The sequence below is a fragment of the Schistocerca nitens genome, chromosome 11 (assembly GCF_023898315.1).
Source record: "Schistocerca nitens isolate TAMUIC-IGC-003100 chromosome 11, iqSchNite1.1, whole genome shotgun sequence".
In the NCBI taxonomy this organism is placed as follows: Eukaryota; Metazoa; Arthropoda; class Insecta; order Orthoptera; family Acrididae; genus Schistocerca; species Schistocerca nitens.
The window spans coordinates 188,281,739-188,307,197 of record NC_064624.1 but is presented as its reverse complement, the minus strand read 5'-3'; the positions used below and the strand labels follow the sequence as shown (position 1 = coordinate 188,307,197).

Sequence of the window (25,459 nt, the reverse complement as noted above, 5' to 3'; positions counted from 1 at the left end):
AAATTTCTTTATTTCTTCCTGTTAAATAAACCAAAAGAGCTTCTAGATGATTTACGAATAGATTATAATTTCCTCCGTGTGCTCGGTAAATAGTTACTATTATATAGGATCTGTTGTGGAACTCTACTTCTGTTGCACATGCTTCTAGATGCTGCTCTACACAGAATTTATTAATGTCAGTGTTCTTGAATTTATGGCAGTTTTTAATAAATGTGGCAACTCCTCCTCCATCCGTATCTACTCTGCAGAAGTAGGAAGCTAGCTTAAATCCTGAAATGTCTAACACATCTATACCAATGGTCACTTGATGTTCAGAGAGGCAGAGTATGTCAATTTGGTTAGACGAATTCATTTCATCGATACAAACGAGTAGTCAGTGAGTGGAGGGTTCTGTTTAAATACACGACCTGTAGCAACATATTATGTGGGACTTCTGTCGGCGTTTACAGATGGAGACGAACGACGAGGTGGCAGACGATATGGCCAGTGTGAGCGGCAGCGGCAACCACGCGGACCTGTCGACCGAGTCGACGCTGTCGGCGACGTCTCCTCGAGCTGACGAAGACATAGACGACGACTGCCGGGATGTGGACATGGACATGGATGTGGGGGAGGTGATGCTGCAGCCGCCTCCGGGGGCAGACGAAGCTGACCTCGTGGCGGTGGCACAGGGCGTCGCCATGGTCGGGGCGGAGGAGGAAGTTGCCGGTCTACAGGTGATAGGCACTGCTCAGTTTAGTTACTCACAGCTGAGGGAATAACACAGCCAATATAATAGTGGGGAAAAACACATTACTTATTTTGTACGAGTTTATGGCCCGAGCGTATTCTCTGAGAGTGCTGTGTTCGGTACACAAATTGAACCGTCTAAGCGTAAAACTTTTATTGTGAGAACATTATTCGTTCACTCAGTGAAATTGCCATCTGACTAGATTTTTGACTGGATTCTAGCTTTTCTAGCTGATAGGACTCAACATGTTCTTAACAGGATTAAACTGGCAGATGTGTTAGGGGGTACTGGAAAGTAATGTTGAATTCATTTGCCATCTATCAGCTTACTGTGTACTTCAAAGTCGTGCTGAAGACATTTTAAAGTTAGAGTAATTTGTTTACTTGTAAAACATTAAACCTTACTTTTTTCCCCCAGTCTATGGTGAAATGGCCAGCCAAATACCAGAAGAGGTGCATATCTGATGTCATATGCTTTTTGAGTTTCACAAGAGTAGTAACACAACAGTTGCTACCAAAACCATTTGCAATGTTTAACCAAGTGCATTAGATGTTCGTAAGTGCCAGAAGTGATTTTCTAAGTTGATATCCGGTAATTTTTAGGTCTTTCTGACTTGTGTATTGATGACTAAGACCAATTGCTTTAAACAGTGACATGTTAAGGGCAAAATTGGAAGCAAATCCGTGTCAGACAATTACGTCAGACAACACTCGTAATCAGCCCCGGTTGACCATCCGAGAACATTTGCTGCCCTTGATGAAGACAAAGCTAATTGATCCATCACATGCAGCTTATTGCTTCAGCGGCACAATACAGATGCAATTTTTGATAGCTTCTTCAATGGGGATGAGAAATGGGTCCTTTATGATAATACAAAATGCAGTGGCTCTCTCTGCATGAATTGTCACTAAATACACACCATAAAGACAGTTTTGTGTATTTGGTGGAGTGTGGGTGGTCTCGTTCATTTTTAAGTTCTGAAATCTGGATAAACTGTGAATGCAGCCCTTTGCTGTGAATAATTAGATCGAGTAAATCAGTATTTAAGTGAAAAGTGCCCAGTGATTGTAATCAGAAAAGGCTTATTCTACGACATAATGATGCAAGACTACACCTTAGGCCGGTATTACACTATCAAATTTATTTGTCAAAGATATTTGATGGTGTAATAGGGAACTACGTCAAATGTCGTCCAATATTTGATCAAATCTAGGACCTCGCTGTAGATTTGATCAAAGAAGTTGCCTGTCTTCTGCTCACTGCAATGTGACATGTTACCACATGGAGCGCTAGCATTGCTGCATTCTGTCGTCTGTAGTGTTTTTATAAACGTTGCAGGTAAATACAATTGGTGTGTGCCGATAACTGCAAAATTAATAGAGATGTCTGAAGCTGATGAGGCGCTTTACAATGTGAGGCACGCTGAATACAAAACTAGATTACGAAGAATTTGAGACCTGACCTCACCTAACCTAACCTAACCTAACCCTCTCCTGTAGCAAGGAATCGGAGTGTTACAGTGAGCCTGTCTTCTGTAGATGTAGCAGTTCTTAAGTGAATATTGTGCTTTGTGGTATGATGATACACTTCATTGAGCACATACAGAAATGTATGCTCATCCATTCTTAAGTAATTGATGTACAACTTGACGTCCTTCACTATAAGCTCACGTAACAAGTTTTGTTGAATGCTTTTATCATGTTGTCGTAAAACCCACGGCTTCACCCAGGTATGTTTCCTCCCCCTCCCCCCCCCCCCCCTTTCTCTTCTGCATATGCACACAGTGCAGTTATGGTACATGCAACTGCTGCAGTTAATAACAAGTTGATGTTGTCAGCCATCTTGAACTTTGATGAAAAATATGATGACAGTGTAATACCCCTTCTAGCGCTACGTCAAAGATCTTTGTCAAATATATTTGACGGAATATTTGATCACATCTTTGACAAAGAAATTTGATAGTGTAATACCAGCCTTACAAGGTGAGCCCTGGAAAAGTTAATGAATTGGGGTGGGAAGTATTGCCTCACCCACCATACTCAACCCATGTTGTGCCTTTGGATTTCTATTTATTCCAATTGTTACAACATTTTTTAAGTGGAAAAAAATTTGAAAATGTGGGTTATGTCCAAATGCTATCACCAGATATTTTGCTCGAAAAGCAACTGATTTTTATCGACCTGGCATCAAAAACGTGTGCACTAGATGACAAAGGCTGTTGATAACAAGGGTGATCATTTTTTATTTTATCTGGAGCCACAGCTATTGTAAATTTTTTGAATGTAATAATTTTTATTTTATTCTTATAGGATCCATATTTTGGCCTTGTAGCCAATTTCAAGTGCAAAAACTGGAATAATCCACTGAAATATAAATCACAAAAATGAGGAACAAGATGACCATGAAAAATGGTATATAAATAACATGAATCTTTACTTTATTTATGTGTCTGAAAACATCAGGCTGGTATGAAGTACAAATCCTTGTTGAAAAAGCACATCTGGTCATATAAGCCAGATCTGTCGTTAGTAAAAGTGATCACATTTATAAAACACCTAAATATATTGCAGACTTTCATTTCTGGACCCTATAGTACAGCTGTTACATGAAACTGCTAACTAATAAACAGATATGCACCACACTATTTTGTCTGAACAACATCTGACATGCACAGAGATGAAACGATCTTCCAGAGATCGCCTCAGAGACATCACAGTCTGCACAATGCAACATGTGGAGTTGCCACCCACTCCACTGCCACCCCTATCCATTTGAATAATGCTGGATGTTCTGTTGGCTCTTGAACTGCATCCATTTTCCCTCCTCTGCCCAACCATGTCTCCACCATTGCATTATTGTTTCCTCGGTTGATTGTGCTGGTGTGGGGGCTTTTTGGAGCATTTGTGTACTGCCATTGCCATTTGTAATGATGTACATTACTATTCACCTCTATAGGTGCACCATGTTTTACATGATTAACTGTATTACAAGGTAGACATTTCATTTTTGTTTCAAATGTATTAAGATAAGACACTTCATAATGTTCTCATGTGAACTTCAATAATGGAACTCCATTTCACATACTGTAACCACTGTTGTATACAATTGTATGCAGAGATAATGTAATTAAACAGTTCAGCTACCTTGCTCTGTAACACACCACAGATTGCATTGTGCAGACTGTGATGTCTCTCAGATGGTCTTTGGAAGATAATTTCATCCATGTCAGTTCTTGTACAGACACTATAGTGTGATGCATACCTATTAGTTGGTTAGCAGTCATATAGCACCTGTGCTATAGGGTCAAGAAATGAAAGTCTGCAATATATTTAAGTGTTTTAGAGATGTTCTCATTATAACTAATGACAGATCTGGCCTAAAATGACCAGATATGTTCTATCGACAAAGGCTTGTATTTCATAAAGGTCTGATGTTTTCTGACATGTAAATAAGCTAAAAGAATTGTTGTACTTATAACACCCCCCCCCCCCCCCCCACTCCCATGAACCATCGACCTTGCCGTTGCCCCATGAATCATGGACCTTGCTGTTGGTGGGGAGGCTTGTGTGCCTCAGTGAAACAGGTGGCCGTACTGTAGGTGCAACCACAACGGAGGGGTATCTGTTGAGAGGCCAGACAAATGTGTGGTTCCTGAAGAGGGGCAGCAGCCTTTTCAGTAGTTGCAGGGGCAACAGTCTGGATGATTGACTGATCTGGCCTTGTAACACTAACCAAAATGGGCATGCTGTGCTGCTATTGCGAACGGCTGAAAGCGAGGGGAAACTACAGTCGTAATTTTTCCCGAGGGCATGCAGCTTTACTGTATGGATAAATGATGATGGCGTCCTCTTGGTTAAAACATTCCGGAGCTAAAATAGTCCCCCATTCGGATCTCCGGGCGGGGACTACTCTGGAGGACGTTATCAGGAGAAAGAAAACTGGCGTTCTATGGATCGGAGCGTGAATGTCAGATCCCTTAATCGGGCAGATAGGTTAGAAAATTTAAAAAGGGAAATGGATAGGTTAAAGTTAGATGTTGTTGTTGTTGTGGTCTTCAGTCCTGAGACTGGTTTGATGCAGCTCTCCACACTACTCTATCCTGTGCAAGCTTCTTCATCTCCCAGTACCTACTGCAACCTACATCCTTCTGAATCTGCTTAGTGTATTCATCTCTTGGTCTCCCTCTACGATTTTTATCCTCCATGCTGCCCTCCAATACTAAACTGGTGATCCTTCGATGTCTCAGAACATGTCCTACCAACCGATCCCTTCTTCTAGTCAAGTTGTGCCACAAACTTCTCTTCTCCCCAATCCTATTCAATACCTCCTCATTAGTTATCTGATCTACCCATCTAATCTTCAGCATTCTTCTGTAGCACCACATTTCGAAAGATTCTATTCTCTTCTTGTCCAAACTATTTATCGTCCACGTTTCACTTCGATACATGGCTACACTCCATACAAATACTTTCAGAAACGACTTCATGACACTTAAATCTATACTCGATGTTAACAAATTTCTATTCTTCAGAAACGCTTTCCTTGCCATTGCCAGTCTACATTTTATATCCTCTCTACTTTGACCATCATCAGTTATTTTGCTCCCCAAATAGCAAAACTCCTTTACTACTTTAAGTGTCTCATTTACTAATCTAATTCCCTCAGCATCACCTGACTTAAATCGACTACATTCCATTATCCTCGTTTTGCTTTTGTTGATGTTCATCTGATATCCTCCTTTCAACACACTGTCCATTCCGTTCAACTGCTCTTCCCAGTCCTTTGCTGTCTCTGACAGAATTACAATGTCATCGGCGAACCTCAAAGTTTTTATTTCTTCTCCATGGATTTTAATACCTACTCCGAATTTATCTTTTGTTACCTTTAGTGCTTGCTCAATATACAGATTGAATAACATCGGGGAGAGGCTACAACCCTGTCTCACTCCCTTCCCAACCACTGCTTCCCTTTAATGCCTCTCGAGTCTTATAACTGCCATCTGGTTTCTGTACAAATTGTAAATAGCTTTTCGCTCCCTGTGTTTTACCCCTGCCACCTTCAGAATTTGAAAGAGAGTATTAAAGTCAACATTGTCAAAAGCCTTCTCTAAGTCTACAAATGCTAGAAATGTAGGGTTGCCTTTCCTTAATCTAGCTTCTAAGATAAGTCGTAGGGTCAGTATTGCCTCACGTGTTCCGATATTTCTACGGAATCCAAACTGATCTTCCCGGAGGTCCACTTCTACTAGTTTTTCCATTGATCTGTAAAGAACTCGTCTTAGCATTTAGCAGGTGTGACTTATTAAACTGATAGGTCGGTAATTTTCACATCTGTCAACACCTGCTTTCTTTGGGATTGGAATTATTATATTCTTCTTGAAGTCTGAGGGTATTTCGCCTGTCTCATACATCTTGCTCACCAGATGGTAGAGTTTTGTCAGGACTGGCTCTCCCAAGGTTGTCAGTAGTTCTAATGGAATGTTGTCTACTCCCGGGGCCTTGTTTCGACTCAGGTCTTTCAGTGCTCTGTCAAACTCTTCACCCAGTATCATATCTTCCATTTCATCTTCACCTACATCCTCTTCCTTTTCCAAAATATTGTCCTGAAGTACATCACCCTTGTATAGACCCTCTATATACTCCTTCCACATTTCTGCTTTCCCTTCTTTGGTTAGAACTGGGTTTCAATCTGAGCTCTTGATATTCATACAAGTGGTTCTCTTCTCTCCAAAGGTCTCTTTAATTTTCCTGTAGGCAGTATCTATCTTACCCCTAGTGGGATAAGCCTCTACATCCTTACATTTGTCCTCTAGCCATCCCTGCTTAGCCATTTTGGTTTTCCTGTCTTGAGACATTTGTATTCCTTTTTGCCTGCTTCATTTACTGCATTTTTATATTTTCTCCTTTCATCAGTTAAATTCAATATTTCTTCTGTTACCCAACGATTTCTACTAGCCCTCGTCTTTTTACATACTTGATCCTCTGCTGCCTTCACTACTTCATCCCTCAGAGCTACCCATTCTTCTTCTACTGTATTTCTTTCCCCCATTCGTGTCAATTGTTCTCTTATGCTCTCCCTGAAACACTGTACAACCTCTGGTTTAGTGTTTATCCAGGTCTCATCTCCTTAAATTTCCACCTTTTGCAGTTTCTTCAGTTTTAATCTACAGTTCATAACCAATAGATTGTGCTCAGAGTCCACATCTGTCCCAGGAAATGTCTTACAATTCGAAACCTAGTTCCTAAATCTCTGTCTTACCATTATATAATCTATCTGATACTTTCTAGTATCTGCAGGCTTCTTCCATGTATAGTCTTCTTTTATGATTCTTGAACCAAGTGTTAGCTATGATTAAGTTGTGCTCTGTGCAAAATTCTACCAGGCGGCTTCCTCTTTCGTTTCCTACCCCCAATTCATATTCACCTACTACGTTTCCTTCTCTCCCTTTTCCTACTGACGAATTCCAGTCATCCATTACTATTAACTTTTCATCTCCCTTCACTATCTGAATAATTTCTTTTATTTCATCATGCATTTCTTCAATTTCTTCGTCATCTGCAGAGCTAGTTGGCATATAAACTTGTACTACTGTGGTAGGCGTGGGCTTCGTATCTATCTTGGCCACAATAATGCGTTCACTATGCTGTTTGTAGTAGCTTACCCGCACTCCTATTTTTTTTAAATTCATTATTAAAGCTACTCCTGCATTACCCCTATTTGATTTTGTATTTATAACCCTGTAGTCACCTGACCAGAAGACTTGTTCCTCCTGCCACCGAAATTCACTAATTCCCACTATATCTAACTTTAACCTATCCATTTCCCTTTTTAAATTTTCTAACGTACCTGCCCGATTAAGGGATCTGACATTCCACGCTCCGATCCGTAGAATGCCAGTTTTCTTCCTCCTGATAACAACATCCTCTAGAGTAGCCTCCACCCGGAGATCCGAATGGGGGACTATTTTACATCCGGAATATTTTACCCAAGAGGACGCCATCATCATTTAATCATACACTAAACCTGCATGCCTTCGGGAAAAATTACGGCCGTAGTTTCCCCTTGCTTTCAGCCGTTCGCAGTACCAGCACAGCAAGGCCGTTTTGGTTAGTGTTACAAGGCCGGATCAGTCAATCATCCAGACTGTTGCCTCTGCAACTACTGAAAAGGCTGCTGCCCCTCTTCAGGAACCACACGTTTGTCTGGTATAGTGGGAATTAGTGAAGTTCCGTGGCAGGAGGAACAAGACTTTTGGTCAGGTGAATAGAGGGTTATAAATTCAAAATCAAATAGGGGTAATGCAGGAGTTGGATTAATAATGAACAAAAAAATAGGAACTCGCGTAAGCTACTACAAATAGCATAGTGAACGCATTATTGTGGCCAAGACAGACACGAAGCCCACGCCTAACACAGTAGTACAGGTTTATATGCCAACTAGCTCAGCAGATGATGAAGAGATAGATGAAATTTATGATGAGATAAAAGAAATTATTCTGGTAGTGAAGGCAGACGAAAATTTAATAGTCATGGGTGACTGGAACTCGATGGTAGGAAAAGGAAGAGAAGGAAATGTAGTAGGTGAATATGGATTGGGGGTAAGAAATGAGAGAGGAAGCCACCTGGTAGAATTTTGCACAGAGCATAAATTAATCATAGCTAACACTTGGTTCAAGAATCATAAAAGAAGGTTGTATAGATGGAAGAATCCTGGAGATACTAGAAAGTATCAGATAGATTATATAATGGTAAGACAGAGATTTAGGAACTAGGTTTCGAATTGTAAGACATTTCCTGGGACAGATGTGGACTCTGACCACAATCTATTGGTTATGAACTGTAGATTAAAACTGAAGAAACTGCAAAAAGGTGGGAGTTTAAGGAGATGAGACCTGGATAAACTGACTAAACCAGAGGTTGTACAGAGTTTCAGGGAGAGCATATGGGAACAATTGACACGAGTGGGGGAGAGAAATACAGTAGAAGACGAATGGGTAGCTCTGAGGGATGAAGTAGTGAAGGCAGCAGAGGATCAAGTAGGTAAAAAGACGAGGGCTAGTAGAAATCCTTGGGTAAAAGAAGAAATATTGAATTTAATTGATGAAAGGAGAAAATATAAAAATGCAGTAAATGAAGCAGGCAAAAAGGAATACAAACGTCTCAAGACAAGAAAACCAAAATGGCTAAGCAGGGATGGCTAGAGGACATATGTAAGGATGTAGAGGCTTATCTCACTAGGGGTAAGATAGATACTGCCTACAGGAAAATTAAAGAGACCTTTGGAGAAAAGAGAACCACTTGTATGAATATCAAGAGCTCAGATGGAAACCCAGTTCTAAGCAAAGCAAAGAAGGGAAAGCAGAAAGGTGGAAGGAGTATATAGAGGGTCTATACAAGGGCCATGTACTTGAGGACAATATTATGGAAATGGAAGAGGATGTAGATGAAGATGAAATGGGAGATATGATACTGTGTGAAGAGTTTGACAGAGCACTGAAAGACCTAAGCCGAAACAAGGCCCCGGGAGTAGACAACATTCCATTAGAACTACTGACAGCCTTGGGAGAGCCAGTCCGGACAAAACTCTACCATCTGGTGAGCAATATGTATGAGACAGGCGAAATACCCTCAGACTTCAAGAAGAATATAATAATTCCAATCCGAAAAAAAGCAGGTGTTGACAGATGTGATGAAAATTACTGAACTATCAGTTTAATAAGTCACAGCTGCAAAATACTAACACGAATTCTTTACAGATGAATGGAAAAACTGGTAGAAGCCGAACTCGGGGAAGATCTGTTTGGATTCCGTAGAAATATCGGATCACGTGAGGCAATACTGACCTTTCGACTTATCTTAGAAGAAAGATTAAGGATAGGAAAGTGGAATACTCTCTTTCAAATTCTAAGGGTGGCTGGGGTAAAATACAGGTAGCGAAAAGCTATTTACAGTTTGTACAGAAACCAGATGGCAGTTATAAGTGTTGTGGACTGGCAAGACAGCCAATCCACTATGACAGGAAGCCGAACGGCACACGTTCAAGCTCACGCAGGCTGGCGCGAGGCCTGGAACAGGACAAGGGATTGAGACTAGCAAAAAAGGTACGTAGCTTCTGGAATACCCAACTTCAATCCATAATTGGTAAACATCGCTCTTGACGGTACATGTTTCACAGCATCAATAGTAACTGGTAATGGCGCCTTGCCAGGTCGCAGCAAATGACGCAGCTGAAGGCCATGCTAACCATCGTCTCGGCAAATGAAAGCGTAACTTGTCAGTGAACCATCGCTAGCAAAGTTGGCTGTCTAACTGGGGCGAGTGCTAGGAAGTCTCTCTAGACCTGCCGTGTGGCGGCGCTCGGTCTGCTATCACTGACAGTGGTGACACGCAGGTCCGACGTATACTGACGGACCGCGGCCGATTTAAAGGCTACCACCTTGCAAATGTGGTGTCTGGCGGTGACACCGCAATACGAGTCGAGGGGCATGAAAGGGAAGCAGTGGTTGGGAAGGGAGTGATACAGGGCTGTAGCCTATCCCTGATGTTATTCAATCTGTATATTGAGCAAGCAGTAAAGGAAATGAAAGAAAAATTCGGAGTAGATATTAAAATCCATGGAGAAGAAATAAAAACTTTGGGGTTCGCCGATGACATTGTAATTCTGTCAGAGACAGCAAAGGACCTGGAAGAGCAGCTGAACGGAATGTATAGTGTCTTGAAAGGAAGATATAAGATGAACATCATTGGGAGCAAAACGAGGAAAGTGTTTCTGAAGAAGAGAAATTTGTTAACATCAAGTATAGATTTAAGTGTCAGTAAGTCGTTTCTGAAAGTATTTGTATGGAGTGTAGCCATGAATGGAAGTGAAACATGAACGATAAATAGTTTGGACGAGAAGAGAATAGAAGCTTTCAAAATGTGGTGCTACAGAAGAATGCTGAAGATTAGATGGGTAGATCAGATAACTAATGAGGAGGTATTGAATAGGATTGGGGAGAAGCGAAGTTTGTGGCACAACTTGACTAGAAGAAGGGATCGGTTGGTAGGACATGTTTTGAGGCATCAAGGGATCACCAATTTAGTATTGGAGTGCAGCGTGGAGGGTAAAAATCGTAGAGGGAGACCAAGAGATGAATACACTAAGCAGATTCAGAAGGATGTAGGGTGCAGTAGGTACTGGCAGATGAAGAAGCTTGCACAGGATAGAGTAGCATGGAGAGCTGCATCAAACCAGTCTCAGGACTGAAGACCACAACAACAACATACACTATTTTTCATGGCTGTGCTGTTCCTCGTTTTTGTGATTTATATTTCTGTTGTTTATTCCAATTTTTGTACTTGAAAATGGCCTAAGATCGAAGTATTGATCATAAAAGAATAAAATAAAAATTAGTTCATACTAATGACAGCAACATGATTACAAAAAGGGAAGGGTGATTACATCATTGATTAAAAATTATAATTTGTTAACAATTAATTTGTTTGTTTTTTATGTAAAAAAAGAGGGGAACTGGAAAGTAATTTCAGAAGTATGCTAAGATAGTATTATAGGTCATCACGCTTTACTGTACATATAAACATTCTAGCACAGCAATTGCCAACCTGGGGTAATTATCGCCAGAAGAGTAATATGAAATTTACTGAGGGGTAAAAAGAAAAAGGTTTGTCTTTGTCATCCACAAAACTGAATTTCTTTCAAGATATAATTACAGTGATCTCTGTTGTATGACTGAGGTACTGATTACATAAGTTATCAATAATTACTTTTTCAAATACCAAGTATACCTTTATGGCCGAGTGGTCAGTGCGGCTGACCCCCTTTCAGAGGACCTGGGTTCGATTCCTGGGAGTGCTGAGGATATACCCTTGCTGGAAGAACTGGAACAGGGAGCACTCGGCCTCATGCTGCTTGGCTGAGAAGTAGCAGCACCAGGTCACAAAAACTGACAGCAGCTGGGAGAGTGACGTGCTGATCCCATACTCTTCCGTACTGCATACATTGATGCCACTAGCAGAGAATGACAGGACGATCGGTCGGTACTGGTGGGTCCGCCAGCGCCTGTGAACCGGAGTGGCGGGAGTGTTTCAGTACCAGCATTAACGCGTGACACAATATGGAGCAGATTACAGCTTCTGAAATGAATGTATGAACAATTTCATCATCACGTAGTCCACCCACTACACACATGCTTCGTACTTTGTACCGTGCTTCTTTTATAGTAAAATTGAGACCCATACGACACATATATTTAAATATCTCAAAAAATGTCTTTTAAATAGTTTTCATGATAGATCAGAAACTGCTTTATAATTCGTTTTGCAACAAATAAATGAATTAATTGAAAACAAAAGACAATAACTACCATGTAATGGCTACTATATTGCTGTTGGGCATTTACAATACTATTGTTATTATTATTATTATTATATAAGTAGTGTCTGCACTGTCAGACATGTCCAGCAGACACCACTCATATGTGTGATTTTATGAGCACAATGGCTGTTTGATGAAAAAAAAACCTACAGAAATCAGAAATCCGCGAGTTCGGGGTTAACAGTCAGGGGTCATTGCAGGGTGGTGAGTGGGAAGTTGGGTCTGATGGAAAGCGTGTCTGGATGGCCGAGGTGGTTGAGGCAACTGTTACAGAAAAGAGGATCGTTTGGATTCAAGTCAAAGTCCGGCACAAATTTTGAACTCTTATTTGTTGCATTGCCACAGTGCCCTGTGTGGTGGGAAGCCATTATTTCCTTCGCATCTATTTCCCATCCTGTTTCATTACCATTCCTTTCATCCCAGTTATTCACATTATTATTATCATTATTTTCGATTATTCCCATTTAAAGAGAGCGTTTGAACTTGAATTCCTTTATGATGATTGTTTATGTTTTTTCTGAGCCAAAATTTTCTTCACATGTTCACTGTGTTGTTTCTTTCGCTCCACTGTCCATTTGCATCCTGGTCTCTTCTGTGTTGTGTCAAATTTATGTTTTTTGATGATGTTCCTGAATTCAGTTCTATTTTCTGCATCATTTACTGTTATGTGTGCTTGTCTGAGGTCCTCTTCAATTTCTTTTATCCATTTTGTTTTTCCTCTGCCTGAGTTGATGACTTTAAGAATTCGCTTTGAAATTCTGTTTTCATTCATCCTGTGGATATGTCTGTAGAACGGCATTCTTCTTTTTCTTATTGTATCCGTAATCTTGTCTGTGTATATATGTATAATTCTGATGTTGGTCTCTTCTTCCGGATTCCTTGCTCTTGTATCGGGCCAAAAATTTTCCTGAGAATTTTTCTTTCTTGTTTCTCTATTTCTTTGATTTTAGTTTGCCCACCTATTTGTGTTGTTTCAGATGCTCACAGTACCTCCGGAAGTACAACAGTGTTGTAGTGCCTCAGTTTTGCATTAATGGATATGGACTTTTTGTTATAATAGTTCCACGTGAGTTTATATACTTTCTGTAGTTTTTTTTTATTCTTTCCTCATTGGCCTTTAGGTTGATCCCTGATGGCTGGATGATTTCTCCAAGGTACTTAAAATGTGGTGATTGTATGATTTTCCCATGGGTTGTCACAATAGGCAATTTGTCTTGTGGCACTCTTTCTATGTACTGGGTTTTCTCATACGAAATTTGCAGCCCAGTTCTTTGTGCAATTTCGTGTAACTTCTCTATGGTGTTAGTGGCTTCTTATGTATTATTTGTGAAGATTGCAAGGTCATCTGCAAAAGCTAAACACTTCACATTGAATCTATTATCTTTTCTAATACCAATTTGGATTCCTTTGACTTCTTTTTCCCATGTCCTGATAATTTTTTCAAGAATGATATTACAGAGTAATGGTGGAAGTCCGTCACCCTGTCGCACTCCAGTTTGGATTACAAATGGTTCCGAGATATCCCCCATAAATTTAACCTTGGAGACTGTGTCAGTTAATGTTTCCCGAATGATTGCTCTTGTCTTTCTGTCAATGCTGAATTCTTCCGGCGTCTTGCAGAGCGCTACTCTGTCTATTGAGTCGTAGGCCTTTTTAAAATCTACAAAAGTAACCACTGTGTTTCGGGTGTTTCTCATCTGGAGAATCATTTTCAGATTCCAGATCTGTTCTATGCATGATCATCCCTTGCGAAAACCAGCCTGGTATTCTCCTATTTGTGGGTCAGCTTGTTCTTCTAATCTATTCGTGAGAACTTTTGTTAGGATTTTATATGTGACCGGTACAAGTGAGATACCCCTGTAATTATTTGGTTCAGTTTTGTCCCCTTTTTTGTGGAGTGGGTGGATGAGTGCGCATTGCCATTCAAAAGGGATCTGTTCTGTTTCCCAAATTTTTAATATCATTTTGTGGATTTTTCCTGTTAATCTTTCATCATTTAGTTTCCATAGTTCTGCAATAGTTCCATCTTCTCCTGGGGCTCCATTGTTTTTCAGTGTCTTGATAATTTCTACTATTTCATTGATGGTTGGCGGTTTAGCGTCGGGATTTGGTGTAGACGCCTGTTAGTGAATATCATCTGTAGGTCTTTCGCAGTTGAGAAGTTTGTTGAAATAGTCTGCGAGGATTTGGCAGTTGTTCTTTGTGTTAGTTTCTAGTGAACCATCCAGTTTCTTGAAGCAAAGATTAGGTGGCTGGAATCCTGCAATATGTTCTTTAAACGTCTTATAAAAATTCCTGGTGTTGTTCTTCTTAAAGTCTTGTTCTATCTCATCTAGTCACCATTTGTCATAATTTCTTTTTTCCCTCCGAATAGTTTTCGATGTTTGTTTTTGGATTACTAGAAATTGTTGCCATTTTTCTGATGTTTTGTGACTATTGAAGTTTCTCCAGACATTGGTCCTTTCTTCTATTGCTCGGTCACATATTATATTCCACCACCTGTGTTTTCTCCTTCTTGGGGGTTGACTCAATTTCATCGTGGATTTGAGGATGTCCACAAGTTCTGTACAGTTTGTGGTGTTTGTCTGACTAATTTCATGTAAGATGCTTTCCTTGTTGAGTTTTATGTATTCGGGGTCTGGCCTCAGCACTTTGTTTAGTTTTGACTTTTTTCTATTGGGTTGTAATCTGGTCTTTATCTGTAGAAGATGGTGGTCTGAGTCAAAAAATCCTCTTCTCGTTTTCACATTGAGAATTTCTGCTGTGTTACTCTTGGAGATGGCCACATGGTTTTTATCTGGAATTCACCCAACATTGTGTTGGGCGACTTCCAAGTATACAAGTATACAGTTTCTTGTTGGGTTTTTTGAATTGTGTTGACATATCTTTTTTTTTTTTTTGTCATCAGTCTACTGACTGGTTTGATGCGGCCCGCCACGAATTCCTTTCCTGTGCTAACCTCTTCACGTCAGAGTAGCATTTGCAACCTTCATCCTCAATTATTTGCTTGACGTATTCCAATCTCTGTCTTCCTCTACAGTTTTTGCCCTCTACAGCTCCCTCTAGTACCGTGGAAGTCATTCCCTCATGTCTTAGCAGATGTCCTATCATCCTGTCCCTTCTCCTTATCAGTGTTTCCCACATATTCCTTTCCTCTCCGATTCTGCGTAGAACCTCCTCATTCCTTACCTTATCAGTCCACCCAATTTTCAACATTCGTCTACAGCACCACATCTCAAATGCTTCGATTCTCTTCTGTTCCGGTTTTCCCACAGTCCATGTTTCACTACCATACAATGCTATACTCCAGACGTACATCCTCAGAAATTTCTTCCTCAAATTAAGGCCGGTATTTGATATTAGTAGACTTCTCTTGGCCAGAAATGCCTTTTTTGCCATAGCGAGTCTGCTTTTGATGTCCTCCTTGCTCCGTCCGTCATTGGTTATTTTACTGCCTAGGTAGCAGAATTCCTTAACTTCATTGACTTTGTGACCATCAATCCTGATGTTAAGTTTCTCGCTGTTCTCATTTCTACTACTTCTCATTACCTTCGTCTTTCTCCGATTTACTCTCAAACCATACTGTGTACTCATTAGACTGTTCATTCCGTTCAGCAGATCATTTAATTCTTCTTCACTTTCACTCAGGATAGCAATGTCATCAGCGAATCGTATCATTGATATCCTTTCACCTTGTATTTTAATTCCACTCCTGAACCTTTCTTTTATTTCCATCATTGCTTCCTCGATGTACAGATTGAAGAGTAGGGGCGAAAGGCTACAGCCTTGTCTTACACCCTTCTTAATACGAGCACTTCGTTCTTGATTGTCCGCTCTTATTATTCCCTCTTGGTTTTTGTACATATTGTATATGACCCGTCTCTCCCTATAGCGTACCCCTACTTTTTTCAGAATCTCGAACAGCTTGCACCATTTTATATTGTCGAACGCTTTTTCCAGGTCGACAAATCCTATGAAAGTGTCTTGATTTTTCTTTAGCCTTGCTTCCATTGTTAGCCGTAATGTCAGAATTGCGTCTCTCGTCCCTTTACTTTTCCTAAAGCCAAACTGATCGTCACCTAGCGCATTCTCAGTTTTCTTTTCCATTCTTCTGTATATTATTCTTGTAAGCAGTTTCGATGCATGAGCTGTTAAGCTGATTGTGTGATAATTCTCGCACTTGTCAGCTCTTGCCGTCTTCAGAATTGTGTGGATGATGCTTTTCCGAAAGTCAGATGGTATATCACCAGACTCATATATTCTACACACCAACGTGAATAGTCGTTTTGTTGCCACTTCCCCCAATGATTTTAGAAATTCTGATGGAATGTTATCTATCCCTTCTGCCTTATTTGACTGTAAGTCCTCCAAAGCTCTTTTAAATTCCGATTCTAATACTGGATCCCCTATCTCTTCTAAATCGACTCCTGTTTCTTCTTCTATCACATCAGACAAATCTTCACCCTCATAGAGGCTTTCAATGTATTCTTTCCACCTATCTGCTCTCTCCTCTGCATTTAACAGTGGAATTCCCGTTGCACTCTTAATGTTACCACCGTTGCTTTTAATGTCACCAAAGGTTGTTTTGACTTTCCTGTATGCTGAGTCTGTCCTTCCGACAATCATACCTTTTTCGATGTCTTCACATTTTTCCTGCAGCCATTTCATCTTAGCTTCCCTGCACTTCCTATTTATTTCATTCATCAGCGACTTGTATTTCTGTATTCCTGATTTTCCCGGAACATGTTTGTACTTCCTCGTTTCATCAATCAACTGAAGTATTTCTTCTGTTACCCATGGTTTCTTCGCAGCTACCTTCTTTGTACCTATGTTTTCCTTCACAACTTCTGTGATGGCCGTTTTTAGAGATGTCCATTCCTCTTCTGCTGTACTGTCTACTGCGCTATTCCTTATTGCTGTATATATAGCGTTAGAGAACTTCAAACGTATCTCGTCATTCCTTAGTACTTCCGTATCCCACTTCTTTGCGTATTGATTCTTCCAGACTAATGTCTTGAACTTCAGCCTACTCTTCATCACTACTATATTGTGATCTGAGTCTATATCTGCTCCTGGGTACGCCTTACAATCCAGTATCTGATTTCGGAATCTCTGTCTGACCATGATGTAATCTAATTGAAATCTCCCCTTATCTCCCGGCCTTTTCCAAGTATACCTCCTCCCCTTGTGATTCTTGAACAGGGTATTTGCTATTACTAGCTGAAACTTGTTACAGAACTCAATTAGTCTTTCTCCTCTTTCATTCCTTGTCCCAAGCCGATATTCTCCTGTAACCTTTTCTTCTACTCCTTCCCCTACAACTGCATTCCAGTCGCCCATGACTATTAGATTTTCGTCCCCCTTTACATACTGCATTACCCTTTCAATATCCTCATACACTTTTTCTATCTGATCATCTTCAGCTTGCGACGTCGGCATGTATACCTGAACTATCATTGTCGGTGTTGGTCTGCTGTCGATTCTGATTAGAACAACCCGGTCACTGAACTGTTCACAGTAACACACCCTCTGCCCTACCTTCCTATTCATAACGAATCCTACACCTGTTATACCATTTTCTGCTGCTGTTGATATTACCCGATACTCATCTGACCAGAAATCCTTGTCTTCCTTCCACTTCACTTCACTGACCCCTACTATATCTAGATTGAGCCTTTGCATTTCCCTTTTCAGATTTTCTGGTTTCCCTATCACATTCAAGCTTCTGACATTCCACGCCCCGACTCTTAAAACGTTATCCTTTCGTTGATTATTCAATCTTTTTCTCGTGGTAACCTCCCCCTTGGCAGTCCCCTCCCGGAGATCCGAATGGGGGACTATTCCGGAATCTTTTGCCAATGGAGAGATCATCATGACACTTCTTTAATTACAGGCCACATGTCCTGTGGATACACGTTACGTATCTTTAATGCAGTGGTTTCCATTGCCTTCTGCATCCTCATGTCGTTGATCATTGCTGATTCTTCCGCCTTTAGGGGCAATTTCCCACCCCTAGGACAAGAGAGTGCCCTGAACCTCTGTCCGCTCCTCCGCTCTCTTTGACAAGGCCGTTGGCAGAATGAGGCTGACTTCTTATGCCGGAAGTCTTCGGCCGCCAATGCTGATTATTTATCAGAATTTAGGCAGTGGCGGGGATCGAACCCGGGACCGAAGATGTTCTGATTATGAATCAAAGACGCTACCCCTAGACCACGGGTATATATGACATAATTACGAGGCCAAAATTTTCGCAAAAGCTTATCAATCTTTCCCCATTCTTGTTACTTCTCTTGTGAGCTGTATGGATTCCGGTGATTTTCCGGTATTTCTTCTCTTTGCCTAATTGTGCGTTAAATTATTATTATTATTTTTCTTTTCTCAGGCGTTATGTCTGGTCAAAAATGGAAAGTGACGTGGACCATGATCAAGCCTGACTTCCTTTTAACTGTACGGTATATGTTACATTGCATTTAGGAACTTTCGCGTAATTGAACATGTATCAATAATTACAGATTTCTGTAGTTGTATATATAAGTTTGGGTGTAGCTGTATTGCATTGATGTACTGGTGGATATTGTGTGGTATGACTCCTGTAGTTGATAGTATAATTGGTATAATGTCATCTTAGTCCTGATGCCACATGTCCTTGACTTCCTCAGTCAGTTGGATGTATTTTTCAATTTTTTCTCCTGTTTTCTTCTGTATATTTGTTGTATTGGGTATGGATATTTCGATTAGTTGTGTTAATTTCTTCTTTTTATTGGTGAGTATGATGTCAGGTTTGTTATGTGGTGTTGTTTTATCTGTTATAATGGTTCTGTTCCAGTATAATTTGTATTCATCATTCTCCAGTACATTTTGTGGTGCATACTTGTATGTGGGAACGTATTGTTTTATTAGTTTATGTTGTATGGCAAGTTGTTGATGTATTATTTTTGCTACATTGTCATGTCTTCTGGGATATTCTGCATTTGCTAGTATTGTACATTCGCTTGTGACGTGATCTACTGTTTCTATTTGTTGTTTGCAAAGTCTGCATTTATCTGTTGTAATATTGGGATCTTTAATAATATGCTTGCTGTAATATCTGGTGTTTATTGTTTGATGCTGTATGGCAATCATGAATCCTTCCGTCTCGCTGTATATATTGCCTTTTCTTAGCCATGTGTTGGATGCATCTTGATCGATGTGTGGCTGTGTTAGATGATACGGGTGCTTGCCATGTAGTGTTTTCTTTTTCCAATTTACTTTCTTCGTATCTGTTGATGTTATGTGATCAAAAGGTTGTAGAAGTGGTTATGAAATTGCAGTGGTGTAGCCGATGTATTTATATGAGTGATTGCTTTGTGTATTTTGCTAGTTTCTGCTCGTTCTAGAAAGAATTTTCTTAAATTGTCTACCTGTCCATAATGTAGGTTTTTTATGTCGATAAATCCCCTTCCTCCTTCCTTTCTGCTTAATGTGAATCTTTCTGTTGCTGAATGTATGTGATGTATTCTATATTTGTGGCATTGTGATCGTGTAAGTGTATTGAGTGCTTCTAGGTCTGTGTTACTCCATTTCACTACTCTAAATGAGTAGGTCAATATTGGTATAGCATAAGTATTTATAGCTTTTGTCTTGTTTCTTGCTGTCAGTTCTGTTTTCAGTATTTTTGTTAGACTTTGTCTATATTTTTCTTTTAGTTTTTCTTTAATATTTGTATTATTATTATTATTAGTGGCAGTTACGATACACAAAGCAATGGTGACACACCTAAAAAAACTAAATATAATTTGCCTTTCGTCTTTTAAAAATAAACATGTTCGGAGACAAGTATTGTTAATACTAAAGGTTGGTAAAGCAGTAAAGTTGATGAACGAGGAGGGGGTGGTATAATCGAGAAGGTGTAAGCAGATACCTATCAGATGTAGAGGGCTGGGCGTGACAGCTTTGTGCGGCTACTACAGCCAATCACACAATGCAATTTTGTAAACATCTCTATCGCAACAGCTCACTGTTGTCACAGCTCTTGTCTCGGCTCCAGCTATTTGTGGTTTGCCTTTGGAAGCTGGCAACACAGCTGCTAGCTGTAAGCGATCCCCATATGCCACCTCGATTATATTTAATATGTGATTGACCTCGTGGATAATGGTCTTATAAAGGCTTTCTTCAGAGCATACTGTTGTCTGTAGAAAGATTACAACACGAGAGGACCGTAAGAAAATGGAGGAGCACCTGTGGAGGATCGATGATGGGTACAGGGACCGCCAGCAGTTAACCTGGAACAAATAAATGTAACACATGGCACTTAAATAGGTGAAAAATCACTGGCAACAGAAACAGTAGTGAAATATCTGGGAGTAACTGTTTGGGTTGAAATAAAGTGCAATGACCACATAGAAATAACTGTAGGATGCACGGTGAGATTCACTGGGAGAATACTTAGGAAATATAATTTATTGACAAAAGAAGTGTCTTACAAAACACTCGTAAGATTGAATCTCGAGTACTGCTCATCAGTCCCAAGTGGGAACCACTTTGAAGTAATGTAAGAGAGATAGAGAAGATCTGATAAGGAGCAGCACATTTCGTGATCGGATTGTTAAGTCGGCACTAGAGGGTTACGGAGTTACTCAAAAAAACCCTGTAACAGTCACTCTGAGAGTGTTTCACTACTGAAATTTTGAGAGCATAGTATTTCCTCCCATATACATCTGTCACAAAATGACAGTGGCAAGAAAATGAGATAAATTACATTTAACCCTCACTAATTGCCACACTGATGGGATCGCCACATCTCTGGCGAACAGCACGCTGCATTTCTACTGTTGTTACGTGACGTGTACCAATTGCGCACTTTATCCTTGACTAGAAGAAGGGATCGGTTGGTCTGTTAGCAGCCAAAAGGAAATGGGGCTTTCAAATGGGAACTGCAAATACTTGATGGCAAGGTGCCAAGTCAACAGAATCCTCAACCAGAAAATATGTCTGAGGTGTCATACACAGAATTAGTGACGGTACATCTGTCATATTGTAGGAATCTCTTACTGACGCACCTAATTTGTATGAGTGGTAAGTGAGTGAGATATGCCTCCTTGCCTGGCATAGGTGTTTGTGTGAATGTGATCACTCCAAGGAAATAATGAAAACATAATAGTTTGACAAGAAGCTGCCACAGTTTCTCTGTGCTTTGTCAAAACGTATGTTTTTAATGTTTTTGAAGTTGTGTTCTGTTTCGGAAGTCTTCACTCTCGAATTCTTTTGTCGTTTTCATTTCTGTGAGACGTCTATACGGTATCTCGCCTGCTCTCACTATTTGTCGTAGTTAATTGCGACGGTAACATATTCTTACCACACGAGTCACATTCTATAACCAATGTATAATATGACAACTTCGACAAGACAACAGAAAGAGAACAAACCATTCAGTGACTGGACAAACAGTTCATAATTTCGTGTGTGTGCGTGAGGAAAGGGGGATGGGGTTAAATGGCAGGAGGGAGTTTTGAACACAGCTCTGCCGTTTAGCTGTCTAACAGCATATTCACTTACCCACAGCGGCGTTGCTGTTTGAGGCTGTTCCTTATTGCACTACTTCTTCTTGGACAATTCACTGTTTCTATTTTGCTTCTTTTTCCACAGTTCAGCACACCTTCTTCCTGTTTTATGCTTGATCTGTGTTCAGTTTATGACGGGCTACCCACAGGGCCATCTTACCACTAAATCTGAGGGGGTGCACTGGGGAGTTTCCCTTGTTAGAAATAAATTTTTGCAATCAGTGAAAGGCTGTGTGCTTACTCTGTATCATTAAATAAGTGTTTGTCCACTATTTATGTATTGGAACTTGACTTATACAAAATGTAGTACCCCTGATCACGAAGTTCAGAAATCTGGCAGTGCGTGCGTACGTATGAGGGGTGATTAAAAAGTATCTTTCTGACGGCCATACGGTCCAGAATCGGTACGGCAATAGAGGAAAATTGCCACGAGTACTGAAGAGATCCTCCCACTGACATTGTTTAGTAAAACACAGTGTCCTGCAGCACGAAGAAGTCTGAAACTGCCTGCCGCACATCCTCATCCTCGTCTGACGGGAATCGTCATTCCTCTGAGGCCTTATTTGAGGGATCTGAGGTGTGACAATCCCTCGGGGGAGAGATCAGGAGTATAAGGTGGGTGCTCGAGTGTCTTGCATACGAGTTGGCGTAACTTCTGCGTCGCAATAGGTGGGAATGCGTTACCGTAAACCAGCGGCGCCTCTTAGGGCACCGTTTCACAGTGGTGGTTTTGGACAGACGTGCTGCCCCGTACACGTTCTTCGTGCTGTGACGGATGTCTACTGGAGTTTGCCCTTCGGCAACCGAGAAAATAATAACGGCACTTTGGTCTTGTTTGGACGCATTTAGTAACAACATTGTCTGCACTTACAACATTCGCATCAGATAGGCACAAATGCAACTATAAACACCTTGTCTACATGTCGCTGCTTATATACCTGCATCGGAGTCGGGCTGCAACGGTGCCCTCGAATGGTAACTTTTTGATTGCCCCCTTGTATTTCGATATGAAAATAGGCAGCAGCCTGAAGGCCTGACAGAACGTATGCACCAAATATTGCGTAAAAAATGTCCCCTCAAGTAACTCGAGCAAATGGTAAATTTTTTCCTGTAGTAAATGTCCTCGTTTCACACGTGTCCAGTCCAGTTCAAGAAGCTGGTGTGTCGGAGACTGTGACGTCCCGTCTCCGCTGTGTGCCGGTGTTGTCGGCGCCGTGGAGCTGTTGCTGCTACAGCTTGGTCGGTGGAGTCGAGACGCATTGCGCGATGGTGGATGTCTCTGTCTGTTAACGAGAGAAGAGATCTGAAAAAGCTCTTAAGAAATCGTTCCTCGCGTAATGATTTTAGTTTGATTGCGAGTCTGCGCAGTTCCCTTATTAATGTGAACTACGCATTCTGATTGTCTCTTATGGTTTGAAGTTGAATTATTATGTGCCAGGTTAACACTTTAGTGCAGTAATTGATGAATCTTCCCTCATGCACATCGCCCACATCACCAAAAGCGAGGAAAAAGTTCAATTGCAGATCGTATTGGTTGTTGTTTGTTCATTGCTAAGTAAAATTGTTCGCTCTGTATGACGTGAGATCCACAGATACTCTTTAACAATGTCTTCATTATCTTGCGTCGTAATATTATGTATGTCCAAACCTTCCTTGTCACAACTAACAGTCCACGAATTTACTTCCCAGTTAAATAGTCATTGTTCATTAATTTTTGATGAGCAATTACCAAACATTCATAGAATGATGGAGGCGACACGTTGAATTCTACTTTTGATGAACAATTTTATTGTTCCTTTTTGCTAAATGATTTACAAACATCACGCCACACGGTTAATTAGCACTGGCAGTTCTGTTAGTTTCAAGTATTGTGACAATTACGACAGCTTTAACCCTCAGCGTAACTGTTTCTTCTTCATGTATTCGTGTCAATGTCTCCTACTCGAGACTAAACGTGTATTATGGTCTTTTGAAACTTTGTCCATTCCTTTCTATAAGTTCACTTATATGAATGTAGTCTCCAATATTGCCTACTTCCATGAATAAAGTCCAACAACTCGGTTCACGCAGTCAGCATACTATCTCGGATCAAGCCTCTAGTCTGAATATCAGCTCACAAAATCCGTGTGCCTACGTCACGCAACAATGACTCTTGAAAGTAAAACAATCTCGTCACACTCCGTTCGCTCAACTATGACAAGAGCTGCTCTCGTATGACTTGATAGTGCGATAATTAGCAAGTGACTTGCTTTTTCCGTGAATGAGTATTGTAGACGCTTTGTATTTCTTTGTTGTGTTTACAACTCTCTTCCACATAAAAGTTATCTCTGACCGGCATTTCTTTGGACTTAACTTTCATGGTATTAATTTACAATTATTACTTAGATGTTTGGCAAATAACTAAAGATGTCCTTTCTTTCTTCTTGCTTTCTACCAAAACACACTCTGTAATGCTTAATGTTGGTGTTTATCAAGACTTTCTGGTGTTATATCATCGGCAAAGTTGTACGTGTCAGGATAACTTTTCCCTACTTTACATCATGATGGTCTTTCCTAACTGGGTTTTGGGGTTCGTTGGGGTGTTACAAGACATAATAGGTTACAGCTTTCTTGTAAAATTTCTTGCGTCCTTAATTTTACATACACGGCTGTTTAAGTTTTCACTTTGTAATATTAGAAGTCACCAAAAATTTCTGAACTGCATTCATTTAAATCTCAGAATTTATTGTTGAAAATTGTAAACTCAATTGGGAAACTTTATTCTGTGTCACATTGTATTGTGATGTTACATTCATTATGTCATTTTAAAAAAATTGGAGATAGTACTCTTTGAGCCACAGTTGACCATTATTTCATCCTCTGTGGAGGACTATAATTGCAATGCAATAATGGTGTGGTGCACCTGATGCCTCGAGAATATTTTATGTCCACACAGCTTCAGAAATGGAACATCCTAACTGTAAGTTTATATGGCTTACATTCACTGAAAATATACCAATAAGAAGGAGACTTCTGTGCCTTCAGACATTGGTTCATGACACATTTTGCTTCAAATAATTTCAGAGATTGACATATCAATCAGTAATATGTTGCATTACTGGCATTCAACCACGTGATACTGTAATTTTTTTTAACTACACTTTTTATGAGAACAAACTCGAGTTCAGTGCAAGAGAAGTACACTGCCTGCAGAATAAAGGTGAAGCACCCTCAACGAGGATCTGATTACAAAAACAAAATCTCTGACCAACATTTCTTTTTCGGCTATTTAGACATTGGAAGTCATTGTCTTCCCATCAGGTATTTTTCTCCAGAATGTAATTTTCACTCTGTAGCAGTATGTGCACTGATATAAAACTTCCTGGCAGATTAAAACTGTGTGCTGGACCGAGACTCGAACTCGGGACCTTTGCCTTTCGCGGGGCAAGTGCTCTACCACCACTGAACTACCCAAGCACAACTCACGACCCATCCTTACAGCTTTACTTCCACCACTACCTCGTCTCCTACCTTCCAAACTTCACAGAAGCTCTCCTGCAAAACTTGCAGAACTAGCACTCCAGGAAGAAAGGATATTGCGGAGACACAGTTTTAATTGTCCAGGAAGTTTCAGATATTTTTCTTTTGCGCAGCAGCATTGGAAATTACTTTTTTTTCTGTTGCTATGGAACATCAGGAGTCACATTTTCTATTTTCTTGAGTCTCACCCTCATACTTACACATACACTATGTGATCAAAAGTATCTGGACACCTAGCGAAAAATGATTTACAAGTTTGTGGCGCCCTCCATCAGTAAAGCTGGAATTCAATATGGTG

At 40.4% G+C, this 25,459-nt stretch overlaps 1 protein-coding gene across 5 annotated transcripts in view; it reads left to right on the top strand.

Moving 5' to 3' along the window:
• The window catches only part of LOC126212830 (treacle protein-like), a 225,546-nt gene that overhangs the window by 186,219 nt on the left and 13,868 nt on the right, over nt 1-25,459 (top strand). For all 5 annotated transcript variants that reach the window (XM_049940246.1, XM_049940244.1, XM_049940245.1 and 2 more), the window contains one exon: nt 450-716. In XM_049940246.1, coding sequence (XP_049796203.1) covers nt 450-716 — 267 coding nt within the window. The remainder of the gene's footprint in view (nt 1-449; nt 717-25,459) is intronic.